General features: G+C 35.4%; 1 protein-coding gene across 1 annotated transcript in view; it reads right to left on the bottom strand.

Moving 5' to 3' along the window:
* Positions 1-15,028, bottom strand: part of LOC142348639 (uncharacterized) — a 50,310-nt gene extending 35,282 nt beyond the window's left edge. The window contains exon 1 of the mRNA XM_075400054.1: positions 14,773-15,028. Coding sequence (XP_075256169.1) covers positions 14,773-14,992 — 220 coding nt within the window. The 5' untranslated portion in view covers positions 14,993-15,028. The remainder of the gene's footprint in view (positions 1-14,772) is intronic.
* Positions 15,029-24,435: the final 9,407 nt, after the last annotated feature.

Here is a 24,435-nt window from a genome sequence, read left to right as displayed (position 1 = left end):
ATCATACATGAAGTTAAACTGATACGCAAAAATTGAACTACGCAATTATTGCCACGTTTTAAACAGTTCACAGTCACACGAATTGAGCTCAAATGGAGCAACAGATACCCAAATTGGCAAGCCAGATTGGATGAATATTGCAATTTTTATACCAATTCAGAGAGTGCGGGGCACCGTATACAGTATCACGAACCCCAACTTCAGTGTATTCAGAGAATTGTACAACATATTAATCTACAACCAATCAGAGATGCTAATTTGGCATGTACAGCAGTATAAATAGAGCTTGAAAAGCTACCAAAAATCAGTTGAAACTTGCGAATTTTGTCTTATTAAATTGACATACCGCCCGCGTATTAAAACACACTTTCTTGAGCGGTAGTCTATTTGTTACTGTGTCTTGTTTCTGTAGATCATCTTGGTGATTGTACAGTTTTAACTTTACTTTGACTTGTTGAAAAGAGAATTAACTTTGATATTCTCAATCTTCCTTTTCTGAGGAACGAAGTTCCTAAGTAATAGAAACTTTGTGCAAAGCACATAGTCAGTTGCTCTTACTGGCTTTAACGAAGCCTAGCCTAGTTAGAAATTGGTGTTATTGAGGCCAATTGAGAAACAAAAGTGTTCGTTAAATTAACTCAGAATATTCAAATCTGAGCCGAAATTTGTTGTGTTATTTCTCGAAGATCATTTAACCAATTCAGTTCATTTATTTCTCGTTTGATTACTGGTATGACAGTGTAGTGCACTGCCTAGTTTGCTGAAATTTGAATCATTACTTACAGAGTTATTCAACATTGAAATTTTTGCACATGTATTAAGATTGGGTATAAAATATAAAAGGTAGCCCTACCAACGCAGTTTACCCAGCGTTGTTTATTTTTACATCAGATAGTAGACCTATCTAACGTCCATAACCCTGCGAAATTTTATCTCACTAGCATTTGTGGTTGAGGAGATATCATTGAAAAACATCTAATTTGAGAATAATTGGTTATTTGAAATTTTGGATTTTCACTTAATTGAAGAGAAGTTGTTTGTTATTCAGCAAAGCTGAAAAAGTAGTTATTTGAAATTATTGAATATCAAGTAATGCGACGGCCTTCTAGAGTATAGTGGATAATTCAATTCACAAAAGTTAACTGCAAAAATACAATATCCGGACAGATTTGAAACCGCTGAAGTGAAATGGGCGGTGTAAAGTTTTCCTTGACTTTGATAGAAGAGCAGCCGTTACACAAGTTTTAATTGGTTTATTGTTTGTTGTCTATTTGTTGTTCTTTTTGTAACCGCATAAAAAATTGAATACTTAATTCTTTCTATAAAAACATTTGTAATGGCACACAAATGGGATATTTTAGTTGATTTCTGATGGTTTTCATTAATTTGAAGTTAATTGTAAAAGAAAACTAGCGAACTTTTCAACTTTACTGTTTTTGTTCTTTATTGTCTAATTGCTACCGTTTTGAGTGTGTCATTAAAATTGTTTTGTAAATTAGACATGAACTTCTTGATATATTTAATTTTTGTTGTTGTTGTTTGATTTTGCTGTGCGTCTTGACTCGCTTTCTTAATATTTGCACATCTCATCAATCTAATGCACCATTTTTCACTCCACCACTGAGTTATTTGCTTTGAAGGCTATCTTTTCGTTCATACACCAATTTTTAAAAAAAAATACTTGAAGTTTTTGGTTTTTCTATGCTCCTCATTTGGTAGACAATCATGCCAAAATTGTGGATGAGCGGGGTCGGAACCTTATGTGCAATTGCACATTACCGAGTCGCCTTGTTGAAATCTAAACTCGTTGAAAATCATTTACGGCTAAATCAATAGTTTTCGCTCCACGATCGGAATCTTGCTGCGTCTCTTTAGAAACCTGTTTAGAAACTGTTTCACGCTCAGATGAGAAAAGTCAAGATTTCAATTTAAATTTGCTTAGCTAATCAAGGACAATGTATCCCAGGCTGTTCAAAGTCTCCCCTTGCTTTCGAAGATACTTATGACCAGACTTTCGTGCGTTCATTTTTTTTCCAGACCGTGTAGTTCTGAACGCACAACGTCCCCTGGTGCGTTCGTTTCAGTCTGGAGATATCGATTTTCGGACTGGGAGCTCAGTCTGCGTTCGTTGATTACTGCCGAGGGAAAATCTACCTAAGGACTTGAGAACGCCAATTGAAGATCTACCAATTCCAGGTGGGGCTTGTGGTAAATATTGAATGAAATTACACTGTCGAGGACCCAAGTTAAACTTGAGGCTATTTTTTTCATAAGTTCAGCAAAATTCTTTTCATATAAAAATTGATTAAAAATAAAAAGTTCCGCCAACATCGGGGTTCGATCTCGAATACTTCTCCAATCTTACCCAAAGTTTAACCAGTGCCGCTATTGTCCTTTAGTTTGAAGAGGACCGTTGTTTTAGTTCCAGCCAAAGTCGAGGTCAGCCAAAAATCAATCCAGGAGAGTCCATTCATGGCTTTATATGGGTCGAGGACTGCTTAATAAGTCCAGGTCTAGACTAGGGTAACTGTAATTTTTAACTGGCACACCAGAGGTCAAAAATTTGGTGAACAAGTATTACCTTTTGGACTTAAAAACTGGATTCAATATGCTCAGAAGCGTGCATCTCTTATCCATAGGAAACTATGTTGAGATCTGTTTGCAGAAATTTTCGCCTCAGTTCTGATGCAAACTAGTAACCCCTTCGAAGCACCGTTCTTTATTGTTTGTTACGCGAGCCCGGTGTGTATACATTTTTTAACACGAGGATTTTTTACTTTGAAAGAGCATCGTTGAAACTGGCTCACATGTCGGATTTGTCGGGGACTTCTCTGTTTTGGACGCATCCGAAGTCCTTGCAGCTGGCGTGCTGAATTGCGGTGAATTGCATGAGAGAAAATCTTTCCAGTTGTCAATTATTCTTTAACAAGACCGTTTGTTTTCAAATAAAACAAAAAGTAGGTGTTGTTCGGATGGGCACCGATTTTCTTGCTTTCACGCATTTTTCACAAAATTTTGAAATCATAATTTTTTTTACATATATTGTGATTAGTAATGCTTCAAGAAATTATGCCATTTATTTTTAATGCGCAAAAAAGAAATTAAATAATGTAAAACAAAAGTAGTCCGAAAATTGTAAATTTCTTAGGCAGATTTTTTGTTGAAGCTTAAATTTAATTAAGTTTTGCTACTTGAGTTTATTGTACAGTTACTCACAAGTAGAATTTTTGTCCAGTAAGATATAACAAAAACTTTTTTATTTGCTTGATCTTGTAAGAATGAGTTTTCATCATGTAAGATCTTATAAGATGTCTACTAAGAATTTTTTATCGTGTTAGATATCATAACAAGGCATTTTTATTGTTTATGATCTGATAAGATGCGTACTAAGAATTTCTAACGTGTAATATCTGATAAGATGCTTACCAAGAAATTGTATCGTGTAAGATCTTACAATATCTTGCACAATAAAACTCTGCGCAAACATCTTTCTCTCACACAATAAAAGTTGCAGAACAGCTGGCAGTATAAAATTTTTCTGATTCAGTGTTTTTCTCGAAGCAATGCTGGAGGTTGAAGTCTTAATTCACGAAGTCCCCTAAAATTTACTAAAATTATGTTTGTCATCTTGTCCGGTTGTCCATTTTACTTTTTAGAGAACAATGAAAGAAATTTTAACAAAAAAATTTTTGCTGACCAATTTTTTGTTGATTGAAATATCCAGTCAAAAACACAGGTCTCAAAACAAGCAAATGATTATGCACTAACACAACATTAGCTTCGTATTTTTTCCAATTGTTGGAGAGAAGAAACTGCTCAATTCATTTCCGCAGTTTGGTTTCGAATGGACTAGAAATTTTTTAATACGTATTTCGGTCAAAGTTTTTTTCTAATTCTTGCATGATTTGCTTCACAAGTCACCGCCTCAAAAATGCAAACATTGAAGCAAAATTGCACCGACCCACTTTTGTGGGGGAGGAGCTATATGCCCAACTGTTTTTCTTGTTCAGTCAGGTTTCGCCGATCAAATATTCATTCATCGTACAGAGTTGTGAGTAGTATCATTAGATAGCTTGTTAAGTTTAGAAACTCAAATTAAAAAGATTTATTTATATTTTGCTCTTTCCGAGGAGTTACTGAGGTTCAAGTTTTTTTCTAGCTAGAGCCTCATTGGTCTTAGTTATAAAGATGAAGGGGAATTGGTGAATTATTTGAATCGAATATTTTGACTAATTTTTTAAAGCTAAGTCTTTGAAAATTCATCCTGTTTCTCTCTTTTGTCTTAAAAAATTGCACCAAGTGTGGAAATTTGACCCAATTTGTTCTGTTTGATCTGTAGTGAAGACATAGAAACTGCTGACACAACATTTCTTTACTCAGATATGGGCTAATTGTCATCCAATTCCTAAGAAAGTTTTGTCCAAGCCTTTTTGAACGTTCTCTCCTAAAATACTTTAAAGGTTTTCTCTTTAAAAACATTTTCGAGTTAGCGGTTTTTCGCTAATTTAAGCCAATTCTGGTTAAAAAAAGGGATGATTTCTTTGCTATTTTAAGATTTTCGTTTGATGAAAACATTATTACATATTGTTTCAGAATAAAGATGTTATTGTGTAATCTTATTTTGTATTTTTAATGCATTTGATGGATTTTAGAGGTTTTTGATGGACTGAAAGTTTCGTTTAAATTAACCTGTCCCTAGTCTAGAGAACCGAAAAAGATACAAAAAGCAAAATTACCAGAATAGTTCCAATGCTATGATAGCGCTATAGTCAACCAAAGCAATTTGTTAATAGAAATTTTGTTGCATAAGGTTTCGGAATCATATTAAAACCTTTTCTTTAGCTTGTTGACAAACCTATTTGACAAAATTGAAGCTATTAGGTAATATTTTACAGTTTTTGGCAGACAAATTGCACATTGATAGAGTTAATTCAATAAACTAGCCTCACAGAGTTTTGACATAATCCTATGAACACAAAATTTTAAACAATTTTTCAGCAGGATTTTTGCGAGTGAACTTTGAACACGCAGAATTTTTTTTTCATTTAGAGTAAAACATACCAGCAATTCTGTACTATTTGATCCGATTATATCCTTGATTTACAGCGAACAGTTTGTTGAGTAGGGTTAGGGAAATCAATAATTGTTCTTCAATCTTTATCGAATTGCAGGCCTAAGGAAACGTGTGAAAAACGAATATTAAAAAAGGATTATGATAAAAACTCAAAACTTATTATTAGTATAGATTGCAGTGAACATGTAGTTTAGATATATCTGAAAATTTTCCCAAACAGAAGAATTTTAATATTTTCAGCTGTATTTTGTTCAGAGTGATTTTGTTCCAACCCACTTTAATGAGGGAGGTAATATTACTCAACTGGGTTTTGTTTTTGTTCAATTTTCACCGATCTATATATTCATTGTACAGTATTTTGAGTGGTATCATTAGAAAACTTGTCAAGCGTAGATTTTTAAATGAAAGAGATTGTTCTGGTTTTCGCTTTCGCCGAGAATTACGGAGATTTAAAGATTTGCAAACGTTAGACTAACTTCAGCCGTTTTGTTCAATTTTCATATTTTTTTCTTAAATTTTAATCACATTTTGCTAAAAGAACATAAAAGTTTCAGCGAAAGTCTTATTGTTTTTACGTTTAAAGATATAAGAGAGCTAGTGAATTGTTTGAATAAAATTTTTGGCTAAAATTTTGGCAAAATTTTTAAAAATTCATGATTTTTCTCATAATGGTTGCAACAAATTTGCAAACTTGGCCCTTTTTTCCATTTTTATCTGTAGTGAAGAATAAAAACTGCTGATAGAAATTTCTTTTACTCAGAACTGAGCCAATTGGCAAACATTTTCTTTGAAAGTTTTCTCTGAAAAACAATTTTGCGTTTGCGGTTTTTCGCTAATTTAAACCAATATTGATAAAAAAAGCATACCTTTTTTTTGATATTTTAAGATTTTCATTTTCTAAAAATTTATTGCACACTTTTTCAGTATAAATAACGTTTTTAATCGCCGCGCAGCTATAGCAAGGCCAGTTTTGATTGTTAATTTTTGCAATAAAAGGGGACTCGTTTTGTTTTTGTGTGTCTGTCCATTTTTTTGCGTTTTTTTTTTCAATTCAATTACAAGCAAAAGTGTTTTCGTTTAAAAATTGAATAAATATGAACTCCCTTAATTATTTGATTGACTTCAAATAAATAGAAATTGTGTTTTTTTGATGACTATTGTTTTTTAGCTCCGATAGATGTTTTTTTAAAGTTTTAATGAATTCTGGAGTTTGGCCAGCATTTGATATTACTTTTAAGTCTTACCACTGCGTCTCATGTCTCATCAAATGTCTCATTGCTCATTGGGTTCTGGAAAAATTTGGTTGAATCAATCCAATGCTTTCAATTGATTTATATTGGTTTTTTGGTAAGTGTCTAATTTTCAACATTATTTTTGATATATTGACTTTTAGTTCAAATTAGTTATTTCGGTACTATTTGCAGCATTTTAATCAATCATTTTAAATTTCAGTTTTTCATTTGCAGCGCTAGAACTCAGTTTAATTTAAATCTTGCAAAACGCTTCTCATTTAAGCTCAGTTACTTTGACAAGTGCCAATCACACCGCGATTGACCATTCTAGATATTAATAACACAGATATAAGAAATTGGCTTGCCACTTGCGACGCAATTGCCCACTTCGATTTGTAATAAAGCATTCGCAACTCAATTGGATCCATCCATCGCAATTGAGTATAACATGGCGCAGTCAGCAGCGCACTCTAAGAAGACACCACTTCACATAGAGGCATTTTGGAAAAAACCGACAGCAACACCTCCTCTAACGTGGGGCAAATGGACACAACAGTGGAAACTGGCTCTGCTAGCTAAAGAGGGAATCCAATTAGACAATCTGTTAAACGATCCTCCATCAACAGTAACTTACCCGCCTAACCAACTTATGAAGAACCAGTAGAAAACCATACACAAGCGACGGAAAGAGATCGAAAAGTCCGTAATCAACAATTAAAGGTAAACTGGCAAAATCGTTGTAAAAAGGTTGAGGAGATTGGTATTTTGTGTGGAGATAAGCTGTGGGGAATTTGCGAGCAAAAAACGATATCGTTGTTGTATTTGAGTATTAGAACGGAGGGACGACGAATTTTCAGGAGTAAACACCCCCACTTCCAAATAGAGAAACAACCTTTCAAAGAATTGTGGCAGGCAATGGAGGATTCTTTCACGAAAGTTCGTAACATAACTTAAGATCGTTTTGTTTTCTATTCCTGTAAGCAACAAAAAGAAGAGTCTGTTGAAAGTTTCTATGGTCGTGTCATAGAACTAGCGGAAAATTGTACCCTTGGTAGTGGAGAAATTACCTTGATTCGCGATGCATTCACATTGAATATGATTGATCATGAGACTCAAAAAGAACTGTTGAAAGAAACAGTCGAGCCATCCAAAGCTTTGGAGATAGCTATACAAATGGAGATGGGAGCGCAGAATCAACAAAAGATAAACCAGAATTTGATGTCAGTCACAAACTCTGTGAATTCAATCAACAGTCACCAAATACGCAATCGCAACGCGAATGCTCAACAAACCAAGCGAGATTTCACGCGATACGCAACTGTACCTCAGAATTACCAATACACAAGCACTTGTATGAATTGTGGCCTTCATTGGAGTCATAAACATAAGCAGATTTGCCCCGCGAATGGTAAGAAATGCAATAATTGTGGCATTATTGACCAATTCGCAAGAAAATGTCGCGAACCGAAAAAGTCACAGGGACACATACAGAAAGCCCAACAAACGAACGTCAATCAAATTGACCAATCTCCCAAAAAGAGTGATGATGAAGAATCTGTTAATTACATAACAAGCTACCAACAACTGTTTGAACAGGTGTATGACTCAAACTACGACAGCGATTCGGATGATTACGTGGCGGTGATTTCGTCTGACTCGATACATCAACTGGAACCACTAAATGTCGAGGTACAACCGGGAGAAATTAGAGCACTCGCAATGATCGACTCTGGAAGTGCAGTTAGCATCATAACAGAAACTTTAGCAGACCAAATCATCCGAACCACAAAATCTGCGGAGTGGACGGACACGAAAGAAAGAAGGAACTTAAAAACTTTTTCAAACGAACCCATAAAAGTTCTTGGGCATTTGGAAACCACAGTAACCTACAATCAGTGGCAAAATAGAGCAGCAATGTTGACTGTGGTAGAAGATGGGCACAGAAACATAATCGGGAGGGATCTTTTCACAACCCTGGGACTTGCGGTGGTACAACAACAACCAGAAAATAGTATATGCGTTAATAACATTAATACTTCTACATGTAAAATTAAAGAGACAATTGCGACGCAATTTCCTCATTTAGTATCAAGAATTGGTTTGTCCAAAACACATGTAGCGAAATCAAAGTTTCATCAAAACTTTACAGCAAAGCATCAAAAGGTCGACGTGTTCCGATAAATCTACAATCTAGAGTGTCAGAGGAATTAGAGAGATTACAAACTGAAGGTCATATCGAAAAATTATTTAGTTGCTCTGACGAACATTTCATCTCTCCGATCGTTATCACAGTAAAGAAAGATCAATCAGTAAAACTCGCATTAGATTCCAAAGTACAAAATAAAGTAATACATAAAAATAAATATCAAATGCCCAATATTGATATGCTAATTGATACAATATCAAAGCACCTTACCAACACACAAAACGGTCAACAAGCATATTTCACCACATTAGACTTAAAAGTATCCATAGAGCCAATTAAAATTACACCACGACACAGCAAAACACTGTAATTTTAACATCATCTGTGGAGAATCTACTGGTACATATAGATTCAAAACTGGTTTTTATAGTCTTACAGATATGTCGACAGAATTTCAGAAAGCTATGGACTATACACTTATAGGTCTACAAAACACGGCTTTGAAGCAGACCATTTGGCATATTTTTTCAAATGTTTAAAAAAGCTAAATGAAGATAATCTACGAATTAATCTTTAGAAATGTCAATTCGCAAAAACCGAAATTGAATGGCTAGGCTATAAGTTTACACAAACTGAAATATCACTTCTAGAAAGTAAAATTGCAGCAATTTTAACAATACCACCACCAACAACACTCAAACGCCTTAGATCATTCTTAGGGTCAGTACACTATAATGGTAAATTCATACCACATCTTGCACAATTAGGTAACCCACTCCGACCACTTCTCAAAAAATCAGTAAAGTTTATCTGGACAGACGAACACACAAAACATTTTAATTTGATCAAAGAAAAAATTGCCAATAGCACAGAAAATAGCTACTATAATCCAAAACTTGATGTTCGAGTCAAATGTGATGCCTCCTGTTCCGGATTGGGAGCAGCATTGGAACAAAATACACCAGACGGTTGAAAATCAATAGCATTCGCGTCACGATTTCTCAATTCAACAGAGGAACGCTACAATGTCAACGAATTAGAATTATTGGGAATAGTTTGGTCAATTGACTATTTTAAATACTATTTGTACGGGAAAAATTTTACAGTATTAACAGAACATAGAGCTCTACTGTCCATACTCAAGGAGCATTGATCAAACAAATCGTATAACAGCCGACTATCACGATGGATAGACACACAACTTCCGTACAATTTCACAAAAGAACATATGCCAGGTGCAAAAATGGGTCTCGTTGACTATATCTCAAGGAATCCATATGCGAGAGCTAAAAAGATATCTACATATGACGAACACTCTGTTGTAGCAACAATATCAAAAATCCGTGATTCTATGAAACACCTGATTACAAACAAACAAAACGCAACTAAAAAATTTAATAGCATATTAAAGTCAAATTTGCCTTCACACAAGTTAAAACGGCCATTCGCGCCGCAACCTCCTACATTACTGAACACTAATTCACATATCCGCAATAAAGCATTTGCATCACAATCACTCCCTTTACCACCGAAAACACCGTTTGCGACGCAATTAACACTTACTAACTCTAAAATTAATCAGCATTTTAAACATCCATTTGCATCGCAAATGCCACTTAAAGTTACAAAATTACAATTTGCACCAAATAACTGTAAAGTTAATAATTCACATTCCATTAACAAATTTGCTGCAAAAGAGATGCAAATGTCAGACAGTAAAGAATGTGAACACTCTGAACAATTATCCCCAATAAAGCCCATTAATGGTATTAAGTCAAATAATCCAGCTAATAACTCTAATTTTAGCGCGAAAGCAAAAATTCCAAAGTATAAATACCACTTGCACAAGAATCACTCGCTTTTTGCCCAAATTCAGCCTACAAACAACTCCACAGTAAATAAACAAAATAAATTAATCATCTCGAATAATTCAGTCAACTATATTAGCGAAATGTCGAAGGCCAAAGCTACCCGATCCAAATCAACACCAACAAAAGCAAGGGTGACGTTTTCGGACACCATCCCATCTACGCCCGGAACCAACACTACCTCAAACACTGAAACACCTACGGGCAGCATGGTTGAGGAGACAGATGTTATATTGTTCACCGAGACTCTCAACAAAGTCTTTAGCAAGAAGTTCCTGGCCATCTTGACAGGTAAAGATGCAATCCTCAAGGAGGTGAGGGATTGTGTCATTCGGAATGACCCAGACAGATAGCAAGAGATAAGTCCTTATCTCTTTTCCTATTGGGGGGACTTGAGTGTCAAGCTTCGCTGTGTGTGTTTGGATGAGCGGATAGCCATTCCAAAGTCGATTAAAGATGCGGTATTGGAGGATATCCAATCTACACATCCCGTGAGTTTCGCCATGCTATCTCTCGCACAGAACATTTGGTGGTCATACATACACAGAGATATACTGGCAAAAGCCAGTGAGTGCAAAGCCTGCACGGAGATTGGTAAGAACCTTAAATCAGTGATTTCGCACCACAAATGGGCACCTCTACCAAAACATATTGAACCAAATGACGAAATACAAATAGACTTTGGCGGACCAATTTTGAACAAAAAAGGCATATAACAATATTTTATTACAAGTGTAGATAGATATTTAAAATACCCCACAGCAGAAATAGTAAATAACGCTTCAGGCCCAAATGTAATCAAATTCTTAAATAAATATATATATCACCAAGGAGTACCTAGAGCTATTAGATTAGATCAAGCTAGACTTTTTACAGGAAAAAAGTGTGAAACCTTCTGTACAGAAAACAATATTACACCTATTTATGCACCAGCAAATGATCACAGAGCAATTGGATTAGTAGAACGTATTATTCAAACAATTAAACGACAATTATCTTGCTTGAAATCACAATTAAATAAAGAATTTAACTTAGAAAATTCACTTAAAGCAATAATACAACGACTAAGAATATCAAAACAAAAAACAATAAACACGACACCATTTGAGGCACACTTTGGTAGGAAATGTAACACGCCTATATCAAATATCACCACTAAATGTAATTGTAAAAATCTTAATTATAATGCAATAATTAAATATTTTTTAGACGAAGATACGATTCCGGGTCGATCATATCTGCCAGAGGAACAATGGGCAGACACGGCCCTCTGTCCGGATACAGAAATTGAACGCGTCATTTGTGCCGCGAATTCTCGAGCCAGGGCTGAGCAAGACAAGAGGAACGACGGCGAACAACGCCTAATTAAATCGGAGGGAATGTTCCGACCAATTCCCTGCTCAGAACGCAGTATCCAAGTGAAACTGGCTAGAAAGCTCCATGAGAACCAAAGGCAAAAGAAAAAACCTTGATGGTTTATACGAAGTACTGGCACCTGGGAGCACAGTTTGCAAAGTGAGTCCTACAACAAGTGTAATCAAGGAGCCGAACAGACAGGAGGTGCGAGTCGGAAATTCTGACATTGCAAAATTCGGTACGCGTGCAGAAAGGGACACTGATCTAACACAGTATATCGAAAGACGACCAAAAAAGATAAGCGAGAAGACTATTGAACAGAAGATTCATAAAGAAAAGCGGGTCCTGATTAGAAAAAAAATACGGGAGATAAGAAAATTAAGCGAAACCGAAAGCAGGCTGACGATGTTAGAATAGTCTCTTCAGGCAGATCGTGTATATCCTCCGCGAGTAATGTAGCCAGATCCCTCAAAATGAGAATCCCGATGAAAATCCCAAAACATGATGAAGCTTTTATTAACCGGCCAGATTTAACACAAATTCTTCAATTAAGCCCAATTGCTCCAATCGCGCCACAATCGAACAACATTGATGCACCTGAACCATCTGCGACGCGAATGGCTTCAACAAAATCACCAACGCCTATTCTGAGAAAGTCAAAAAAGAGACAGCTCACGATTAGCGATACTTCCGATTCGGACACCTCTTCGGTACGAAAAAGTAAACGAACTCTGAAAAAGAAGACGTCTCAAACAATCGTAGAAAAAGTCAGGAATAGCGAAGGTTACTCTGAAAATGTGTATCAGGATATTGGAGAAACTTCTACAAGACGTTCAACGGAATGGACAGAGGAGCCTCAAAATTTGCCAAGGGAGATGACTGTACTCCAAGCAGAAAGTGAGGAAAATTCTGATACAGAATAAACACCGTCAAACTTCATAAACTCTTATATTTTATTTATTATTTAATATTTTATTATTTAGTAACCGGTGAATATTTATTAATTTTCTGATTTCAATTAGTAATTTTATTTTCTCTCAAAGAGAGGGAAATGTCATACGGCAATGGATAGTCTTCAAATATCCATGTCCGTATTTAGTTCTATTGCTTTATTTAGTTCCATTTGAAGAGCAAGTGCTGTTCTTATTTCAAGTAACTTACTTCCTCCCATTTTTAGTAAAGTATTGTCTGTTCATACTGTCTATGCAGGAAATTCATTTGTTCATACTATAAACAAATCTTAAAGTTACTTCCTTGTTCGTGATCGAGTTGAACAAACCTTATTTCTTAATTTGTAATAATTTTAAATTTCAGTCTCCCATTTGCAGCGCTAGAACTCAGTTTAATTTAAATCTTGCAAAACGCTTCTCAACTAAGCGCTCAAAAATTTCGACAAGTGCCAATCGCACCGCGATTGACCATTCTAGATATTAATAACTCAGATATAAGAAATTGGCTTGCCACTTGCGGCGCAATTGCCCACTTCGATTTGTAATAAAGCATTCGCAACTCAATTGGATTCACCCATCGCAATTGAATATAACACAACTTAAGGCCAATGAAGTTGCATTATAATTACAGCCATTTGCGGTTTTTTTGGCTTCAACGCCGTTGTTTCTGAAAATTTTGAATTCTGCTTGTAAACGTTGTTAATTTGTTGTCTTATGAACAGTCTCATTAATGGCCTTGCTATGTATTAAAAAGTTCATCTGTATTTCCTTCTTTTTTTGAAAGCTTACGGTTGTTATGTCTTGCGTTTTTAAAAAATCGTTTTCAAATAAAAATAAGGATTTTTTGTGATTTACGATTTTCAATCTTATTTCGGCCACATTTTTTCGTAGTGTCAGCAAAAAGAGAGATTGAATTGATTTTGGGGCGAGTTATAATGTAGTTCACGCTGTTTTATTTTTAAATAATGAGTTTTGTCGATGCTACTACAGGATCTCACAACTTTTTAAAAATCTTTGAGGTTCTATTTTGCTGTCTTGTTCTGTCATCACTTCGATGAACTTGTTTTTTAATTCGGCTTTTTGTTTTCTGTTTAACTGTTAGTTATTCAATAAAAACAGGTTTCATATCTTTATTCGTGAAATAAAGGCGTTTGCTTTTATTTGACGCTGGTTTGACTTTTTCATTAAGTTTTTTTTTTGATAGATATAGAGTTTTGGTCGTGAATAATGATTTTTGTTGTTTTTATTTTGTTGTTCTTCTTGTCTCTTGCTACCCTTAATGGCATTTATGAGGGCTCTTCTAGTGAGGTTCTTTTTTAGTTGGTAGAGTGGTTTGAGCTTAGAGCAATTTTTTAAACAAATGCACCAATTATTTTGGAGCAATGAATGATTTTTTGAAATTTTTTTTTTATCTCGTCCTCATTTGTTGGACATTTAGTGTTCCTTGCTGTGAGATTAAAATTAATGACTGCCCCATGTCATTTACTATGAGGCTAGCTTGCTATATTATCGCTACTTTAGTACTTTAATAATAGTACTTCCCGTGTTGAGGATAACGACGAAAAAACGACGATCTCTTTGTAAGAAATCGTCGTTTTCGTCGTTTTGTCGTCGTTTTCGTCGTTTTTTCGTCGTTTTCTTCGTTTTCATTAGTTCAAAACGATCAAAAAACGACGATTTCTTACAAGTGAAAAACGAAATTCCTCAACACGGGTTGTTCAGGCTGGCAATACTTTGGATAACTTGGGCTAAAAATGCATAACAAAAATGGATCTTGTCTGTTTGTCTCCCCTCCCAAGTACGTTATGCACCCCCAGTTACAGACACGTGTCCCTATATACTACGGCACGTGCGTCTGGGGGTTGCAAATAATATGCACCCACTAAGCTGGGGGGGCACAAACGGAAAAGATCCACAGAAATATCCATTTATAGACGAGAAAGTATTAGTAGGAATGCCAGGCGATTGAAGAGAAATGAATGCATCAAACATGGGGGAATTAGTATAATTCACAAACAATTGCAAATCAGCTCATGATCAATATGTTAAATCGAGATAAGCTCCTCGGGACAAGTAAAAAAAATAGACAAAAGTAATAATAATTAGAACAAAATGCAAAATGGACAATGATGTTATACAAACTCACCGTTTAAGTTCAAGCAGCTTGTTGGTGCTACTCCATAGTATCTTGTCAGAGCTGTAAAAGAACAAAGAACGTGGTGATTAGGCTTGTGATGCTCCACACGACCTGCAATCGTGTCTTGCGCGTCAATCACATCCCCGTTTTTGTCAATGGGGGGAATAGTATGTTGACATTCACAAAAATACTGAAAAACGATAAACACGACAAAAGTTTTAGTCAACATTTCAGAGTTGATATATTTATATTTGAAAATAATTACTTCTAATAATATTTGTTCACAAAAAAAGAAAGAACAGATTTCAATGACAGTTCGTGACATAATTTAAGGGTGTCAAAATTATTGTCAATGATAACGTGACAATGTTGTTTATAGTTTTATAAACAGGTCAAAGTCAGACTTTTTGTTTCCATGTGGATGAAAAGAATGAGGCAAAAATAAAATATTTACAGTGTGAGACTTAGTTTATAAACTACTCTTACATCAATAAAAAAGAAGTTTCACTGACACAAACAACTTTGTGTGCTGCAAAAAAAAATATTTCAGTAGTGCACCATTTAAGTTGAACAACCGTTTCCTGCACAGACAGCATGAACAGACAAGAAGTGATGAAGATTTGGATGAACTGAAATTAAACTAGATAACACTAGCACTTGCCCTTCAAATGGGTAAAACTGAACTGAATACGGTTATGAATATATGATGGTTTATCCATACCGTATGACATTTCCCCCTGTTGGGAAAAAAATTAGTATATAAAATCAGAAAATTAATAAATAATTACCGGTTACATAAGCATTAAATTATTAAATAATTTGCAAAAAATGAAAGAGTTCAGAAAGTTTCAATGAGTTTTTAATCGGATTCTGAGTTCTCTTCATTTTCTGCCTGCAAGATTGTCATTTCTCTTGGGAGATTTGGGTTCGGGTCTGCTGTCCACCTTTCGTTAGGGTTTCGTGGCAAAATTTGTCCAATAAAGTCACTATTAGACTCAGGGATTTCCGTTGAGTACTCTTCTATATTTTGAATTTTCTCCACCAACGACTGTGATGACTTCTTTTGGTTAAGAGTCCTTTTGCTCTTTCTCACGGAAGACGTATCGGAATCAGAGGTATCGCTTATAGTTGATCGTCATTTGCTTGTTTTTCGTAAAATTGGAGTGGTTATTTGCGGAGAAGCCATTTTTACCGCCGATGGCCCAGTTTCATTTGGATTAACCGGTAGCGGTGCAATTGGAGCAGGTGGGCTGAGTATTTGAAAAACATCAGGTCTTTTGATGAAAAATTCGTCATGTTTTGGATTGCCTTTCGGGATTCTCATTATCAGAGATTGCGCCACATTACTAGCTGAAGAGATACAAGATCTTCCTGAAGATACCACACCAATATCAGCAGCCTGTTTTCTATTTCTCTTGATCTTTTTGTCCCCGTTGTTTTTTCTTATTAAGTCTCGTCTATGTTTGTTGATTTTCTGCTCAATCGATTTTTCATATATCTTCTTTGGTCTTCTATCTATGCACTGTGTAAGCTTCGTATCTCGTTCCGCTCTTGTGGCAAACTTCGCGATATCCAAATTTCGTACTCGAACCTCTTGTCAATTCGGCTCTTTAATGACGCTCGTGGTCGGGCTGACTTTGCACACTGTACTTCCGGGAGCAAGCACTTCGTAAAGTCCATCGAGATTCTTCTTTGTCGCTATTTTTCGTGTAATTTTCTGGCTAGTTTTACTTGGATGCTTCTTTCTGATCACGGAATTGGCCTGGACACTCCTTCTGATTGGATCAATCATTGCTCTTCGTCTTTATTTTCTCTTCTTTTTTTCTTGCACGGGCATTTGCGGCACAGATGACTTTCTCAATCTCAGTGTCCGAACAAAGAGCTGTATCTGCCCATTGTTCCTCCGTTAAATACGAACGGCCTGGTATCGTGTCTTCAACTAAATAATGTTTAATTATTTTATTATAATTTAAATTTTTGGTATTCGGTTTAGTGGTGATGTTGGAAATAGATGTATTACATTTTCTATCAAACTGGGCTTCGAATGGTGTGATGTCTATTGTTTTTCGTTTTGAAATTCTCAGTCGTTGTATAATTGCATATAGTGAGTTTTTTATGCAAATTTTTTTTTTCAGTTGTGTTTTCATGCAAGATAATTGTCGTTTAATTGTTTGAATAAGGCGTTCTACCAGACCAATTGCTCTACGATCGTTTGCTGGTGCAAATATAGGTGTAATTTTATTTTCTAAACAGAGTGTTTCAAACTTTTTCCCTGTAAAACATCTAGCTTGATCTAATCTAACTGTTCTAGGTACCCCGTGATTAAACATATATTTAACCAGGAATTTGATTACATTTGTACCGGAGGCGTTATTAATTCTTTCTGCTGTTGGATATTTTGAATATCTATCTACACTTGTAACGAAATATTGTTCTATACCCTTTTCATTAAGTATTGGTCCACCAAAGTCTTTTGTATTTCGTCAATAGGTTCGACGCTTTTTGGTTAAGGTGCCCATTTGCGGTGCGAATCCACTGATTTAATATTCTTACCAATTTCCGTGCAAGCTTTGCACTCACTGGCTTTTGCCAGTATATCCCGATGGATATACGGCCACCAAATGTTCTGCGCAAGTGAAAGCATGGCAAAACTCCCGAGTTCGTTGAATGTATGTCCTCAAGTACGGCGTCTTTTATGGCTTTCGGGATTGCTATTCTCTCGTCAAGGCAGACACAGCCATGTTTCACACTAAGATCCTGCCAATAGGAGAAAAGGTAGGGACTTATTTCTCGGTGTCTTCCGGGGTCATCTCGAATTCCACAGTCTCTCACCTCCTTGAGAAACGCATCTTTCCCAGTTAGTATGGCCAAAAGCTTTCTGCTAAATATTTTATTTAGCGTTTCGGTGAAGTAGATGTCATCTGCTTCCTCAATCAGACTGCGTGATGGGGTCTCGGTGTTAAAGGAGGTATGTGTGCCGGGTGTGGAAGGAGTTGTATCAGAGAATGTTACTCTTGCCATTGTTGGGGTAGATTTTGATCGAGTAGCTTTAATTTTTGGCATTTTGTTGATACTGTTGACTGAATTATTTGTGTGAAGCGGTTTGATAGAATTATTCAAGTTTAAATGAGTTGTGGATCTATTTTGGGCAAAAAGCGAGCGATTTCTGTGCGAGTGGTATTTATACTTTGGAATTTGTGTTTTCGCGCTTAATTTAGTGATTTTAGGTGGATTATTTGACTGAATAACATTAATGGGCTTTATTGGGTATAATTGTTCAGAGTGTTCACATTCTTTACTGTCTGAGATTTGCACTTCTTTTGCAGCAAATTCGATAATGGAATGTGAATTATTCACTTTACATTTATTTGGTACAAATTGTGATTTTTTATTTTTAGCGGTATTTGCGATGCGAATGGAGGATTTAAATGCAGATTAACTATTGAAATTGATAGTGTTAATTGCGACGCGAATTGTACTTTCTTTTGAGAAAGCAGTATTTGTGGTGCAAGTGGTTTAGTACTAATTTGTGAATTAGTATTTAATGGTGTATGCATTTGCAGTGCAAATGACTGTTTTGAATGAAACGAAGGCGAATGTAGCTTTAATATGCTTTTTAATTTTTGTAATGTGTTCTGTTTATTTTTAAATAGATGTTTCATTGAATTGCGAATTTTACATATTGTTGCTACTACAAAGTGTTCATCATATGTAGATATTTTTTTACCTCTTGCCAATGGGTTTCTAGATATGTAGTCTGATAAACCCATTTTTGCTCCCGGTATATGTTCAATTGTGAAGTTGTACGGAAGTAATCTATCGATCCATCTAGAAAGTCCACTTTTGTACGATTTGTTTGATCTGTGCTCTTTTAGAATGGACAACAGTGCTTGATGGTCCGTTACTACAGTAAAATTTTTTCCATATAAGTAGTATTTGAAATAGTCAATTGACCAGACTATTCTCAATAGTTCTAGTTCGTTTAAACTGTAGCGTTCTTCTGTTGAGTTGAGAAATCGTGACGCGAATGCTATCGGCTTCCAACCTTCGGGTGTATTTTGCTCAAGTGATGCACCCAATCCAGAACGTGAGGCTTCACACTTAACCTGAACATCGAATTTCGGATTGTAATGACTATTTTCTGTGCTGTTGGCAATTATTTTTTTATTAAATTTAAGTGTTTGGTGTGTTCTTCCGTCCAAACAAACTTCAAAGATTTTATGAGAAGCGGTCTACGTTAAAATGGCATAATTGTGCTGATTGTGATTTGAATTTACCAGTATAATGTACTGACCCGAGAAAGAATCGGAGACGTTTTAGTGTTTTGGTGGTGGTATTGTTAATATTGCTGCAGTTTTGCTTTCTAATGGTGATATTACAGTTTGTGTAAACTTATATCCTAACCATTCAATTTCCGTTTTGGCAAAATGGCATTGTTGAAGATTTACTCTTAAATTATCTTCGACTAAATTTTTAAGCATTTTGTAACATATGCCAAATGATCGGTTTCAGTGCCGGTACTGACGATTATGATGTCGCCTAAGAAGCAATAGGTGCTTTGTAAATCTATTAAATTGTGGTCCATTGATTTCTGAAATTCTGCCGGCATATCAGTAAGACCGTAGAATCCAGTTTTTAACCTATAGATGGCGGTGGATTCTCCACAGATAATGTTGAAATTACAGTGTTTTGCGGTGTCATGGTGGAGTTTTAATTGACTATATGCATATTTTAGGTCTAACTTGGTGAAATATGCCTGTTGGCCATTTTGGGTGTTAGTAAGATGTTGTGATATTTTATCAATTAACATGTCAATTTTCGGCATTTGATATTTGTTTTTGTGTATTGCTTTATTTAGTACTTTAGAATCTATTGCTAGTTTTATAGATTGGTCTTTTTTTACTGTAATTACGATCGGAGATATGAATTGTTCATCGGAACAACTAGATAATTTTTCGATATGACCTTCCTTCTGTAAGCGTTCTAATTCCGCCGTGACTCTAGGTTGGAGATTTATTGGAACGCGCCGTCCTTTTTGATGCTTTGCTGTGAACTTTGGATAAAATTTTGATTTCGCTACATGTGTCTTTGAAAGACCAACTCTTGAAACTAAATGTGGAAATTGCGCCGCGATTGTCTCTTTAATGTTACATGTAGAATTAATAATGTTTTTGACACATTTACAATTTTTTCGTTGTTACTGTACGACTGCAAGACCGAGGCTTTTGAAGAGGTCTCTGCCAATGATAATTTTGTGACCGTCTTCCACCACTGTCACGTTGGCTACTCTGTCTATCCAATTTTTGTATGCAACCGATGTCTCAAGATGTCCGAAGACTTTTATGGGATCATTGGAGAATGCTTTTAGGTCCTTCTTTTCATTCTTAGTGATCCATTTCGCAGATTGTGTAGTTCGAATTATTTGATTTGCTAATGTTTTCGTTATGAGACTAACCGCACTTCCAGAGTCAATCATAGCGTTTGCTTTTTTTTCTCCGGATTGTACTTTCACGTTTAGTGGTTCGAACTGATTTGCCGAATCATACGAGATTGCCGCCACATAGTCGTCAGAGTCACTGTCATAATTCGAATCGTATACTTGCTCGTATAGTTGTTGATAACTAGTTATGTAGTTAACGGATTCCTCGTTTCACTTTTTTGGAAAATTTATCAATTTGATTGACATTTGTTTGCGGGGCTTTATGTGTTTGTCCCTGTGATCGTTTTGGCTTTCGACATAACCAGTTATTCCACAATTGTTACACTTTTTTTCCATTTGCGGGGACAATCTGTCGATGATTGTGACTGCATCGTAGTCCGCAATTCATACAGATGCTGCTGTATTGGTAGTTTTAAGGCATAGTTGGGTATCGCGTGAAATCTCGTTTGGATTGTTGGGTATTCGTGTTGCGATTGCGTGTCTGGTAATTGTTGACTACATTTACTGAGTTTGTAAATGACATCAAATTCTGATTAATCTTTTGCTGATTTTGTGCCCCCATCTCCATCTGGATAGCTATTACAAGCGCTTTGGATGGATCAACTGTTTCCTTTAACAACTCCTTTTGGGTTTCATGATCTATCATGTTTAGTATGAAAGCATCTCGATTTAGAGTAGTTTCCTCACTTCCTAGACTACAATTTTCGGCTGGTTCTATTAAACGACCGTCGAAAATTTCAACGGATCCACCTTCTGTTGTTTACAAGAGTAGAAGACAAAGCGGTCGTAAGTTATATTTCTCACTTTTGTAGAGGTGTCCTCCAATGCTCGCCATAGTTCTTCAAATGGCTGTTTTTTTATTTGAAAATGAGAATGTTTGCTTTTAAAGATACGTCGTCCATCCGTTCCAATGCTCAAATACAACAAAGGTATCGATTTTTGCTCACAGATCCCCAAGGTTTTTCTCCGCACAAGATACCGATTTCCTGAATCTTTTTGCAACGATTTTTCCAATTTACCTTGAGTTGTTGGTTACGGATTTTTCTATCCCTTTCCAGTTGGCTCGGGTGGGTATGATACCGCTGTTGGTGGATCGTTTAGAATGTTGTCGAGTTGATTTCCCTCTTTTGCTAGCAATGCTAGCTTCCACTGTTGAGTCCACTTATCCCACGTCAATGGAGGGGTGGCAGTAGGCTTCTCCCAAAATGCATCTACATGAAGAGGCGTCTTCTTTGATTCAGCTGCTGACTGCGACATGTTATACTCGATTGTGATAGATTAGTCCAATTGAGTCGCGAATGCTTATAGTTCAAATCAATTTCGGCAGTTGCACCACAAATGGCACTTCAATAATTACAATTAGTTTTTCTAATTGTCAACTTGGCTAATCGCGGTGCGATTGGTGTTATTCTATTTGACTGAGTCCGATTGAAGAGCGAATTACAAGATTTTAATTGGAACTGATTTTCAGCAGTGCAAATTAGAGAATGATTAAATTAAGGTACAATTTAGGAAATGATATTTTGTTCATAACAAAATCACAAGACAGGAAGGAACTGCAAGATTTGTTTATAAGCTGAACAGACAGTTTCCTGCACAGACAGCATGAACAGACAAGAATTGATGAAGATTTGGATTCACTGAAATTAAACTAAATAACACTAGCACTTGCCCTTCAAATGGTTAAAACTGAACTGAATACGGTTATGGATATATAATGGTTTTTCCATACCGTATGACACATACAAAGAACATATTTGGTTTCCTATAGAACAAACATAACTTCTTAGTATGATCTTGCAATGTTTAGTAGGAAAAAAATTTGATCATTTATTGGTTGCTAAGATCCATAAATCTAACTTTTTTCTCCTATTAAATATTTCTTTTCATAGTTGATAATGCCATTACGAGCAATCTACTGGTACCAAATTTTCGAGTAAATTTACTCGTTTTTATTACCAGATTTCACATTTCTTATGATAATACATTGTCTCTCTCTCTCTCTCTCTCTCTCTCTCTCGCTCTCTCTCTGTGTGTGTGTGTGTGTGTGTGTGTGTGTGTGTGTCAATTGTTAAAAAAGACTGCTATGTTGCAATTAAAAGTGAGACAATTCGCCTTTAACGTTATTTTTGGCTACTGGGATACCGGTCGACAATTATATATCGCATAAAAAAATCAAAACGTTGCAGAGACATTGGTTTGCTTGGGATTGATCTAATTTAAAACAAAGAAAAATGACTATTTTATAAAAATATTTTTTTAAAAGTTTTTGGTCTACATTATAAGAATACAATTCACTTTTGTGCAGGTAAATTTTTATAAAATACTACTACAGCGGTCTCTAATTTGTGCAGTATTGGGAGAAAGTTTTAATATTTTAATAGATTCAAGTCCCTACTCTAATTGCAAATTTATTAAAAAGGGCTGCTGATTAGCATTTAAATATATCATGACTCATAGAATCTTAGGTATCTGATTTAGGTCTTAAACCATTAGCAGTGAAAGTCTTGAACTCAACATTTATGCTAATTGAGATTTCTCGTGCTGAAAACAGTCCAGGGAAATCAATCACGCCTCTCTCCGCGGATTATAGTGTTGGATTCATTAAATTTTGAGGCAAATGACCGGACTGTAATTATAATTTTTTTCATCTTTACAACTCCAATCGTAAGAAACGTAAACGGAAAAAAGTTAAATAAATGCAGAAGAGTTTAAAAAATTTCAGTTTGCGAAGGTGACAGATTAAATATTTCTTACCACAGGAAACTTAATAGTTTACAGATTAAAAATGACTTCATTACTATATTCTTGTTTAGCTCAAAATTTATTGCACTAACTTTGACCGGAACTTTTCTTTGAAATGTAACTTCGACTGAGCTTACAGATGATGTCAAATTCTGTCTTGCTCTCTCTGAATTGCTTTAATTTTGTTCAGCTCCTGCAAAATTTCAGAGCTAAACTACAAGTTTTGCGAACACATTTTTTTCGCTTTTTCAATTTATAAACTCGAGTAAAAATATTCGGAAAATCTGTAAATTAAAACAGCTAGTTACAATTCTTCCTTTTTACCAAATATTTGGTCCAGAATTTTTTGTCCCTCGGTAGGATTGTCGGCATATTTTATTCTAATTATTGCCAGATCGTTAGCAAATTCCATGTGAGCATTCTCCAATTCTGACAATCTGTTGAAAAATTTCGTCTTCTGGATTTGAAGAGAGACTTTGCTGCCATCTCCGATACAGATGTCCAAAGAAATGAGAACCAAAATAAGCGAGAGTGATAAATTTGCTCCAATTAATTTCTTCATTTCGCAAAAAGTAGTGCGTATATCGCGTTATTCAAAATGAAAAAAATAACTATTTTTTTCAACTGTCTTTTACAACAATAATGAGAACTTCAAAATTGAGTGAAATTTCTGAATTAAAAGTTAATTGGCGAGGAAACGATAAACAGTTGTGACAAATTTTATCAGTTAAATTGATCAATTTTAATTATACACGTCATTATGACTGTCAGGAATAATTTGTTTCTTTTTGTAAAACATCTTGAAGATAATTGAAATTCTTTTCTCCACGTTCTCATTTTACCACATATACTGCCAAAAATTCATTAATTTAAAGAATTTTTTCTGTTTACTCATTTTTGTGCTCTGTGAACGTGAAAAAGTCCGCTTTGCAGCAATGTTTCGGTCCTTAATTTGAAAAGATTCAAAATCCATTGCGTGGAAAAAGTATTCCTTCTCGAGTAAAATTACTCGAGTTTGTCAACTAATTTCCGCGATGTTTCAAGACCCATGCTCCTTTTGTCACAATTGTCCACGAAGTCATTGTTGCCTTCAATTACTAACTGTGATATAGTTAACTTTTCATTTAGATCGAAACGAAAGAAAGCCAAAACTTTTAGGCTCTTTGATTTCCTAGATTTATAGAGACCGGTTACGTTATCCGCCATAATAGATATGACGAAACGTGCTTTTTTCCATCACTTAGGTCCCTTATCAACGTAACCATTTGTCATTGTGAGCAATTTTTAGCTTCTGTCAAGTATTGATCTTGCAAGATTGTTGCAAGAAACTTGAAAGACACGTTGCAATGGATTTCATTCATTGTGATAATCAAGTAAAGTTACTTTGTCCGACAGAAATTAATTTTCATCATTTGAGCTCAGTTACGTTAACTATACAGTCTTGCTGCTACGTACCGCTATAAACGTTTTTTTAAACTAATTTCATT

This window comes from Convolutriloba macropyga, chromosome 10, assembly GCF_964194025.1.
Source record: "Convolutriloba macropyga chromosome 10, txConMacr16.3, whole genome shotgun sequence".
Lineage (NCBI taxonomy): Eukaryota > Metazoa > Xenacoelomorpha > Acoela > Convolutidae > Convolutriloba > Convolutriloba macropyga.
The sequence above is the reverse complement of the archived record's forward strand: the minus strand, read 5'-3'. Positions and strand labels throughout refer to the sequence as shown.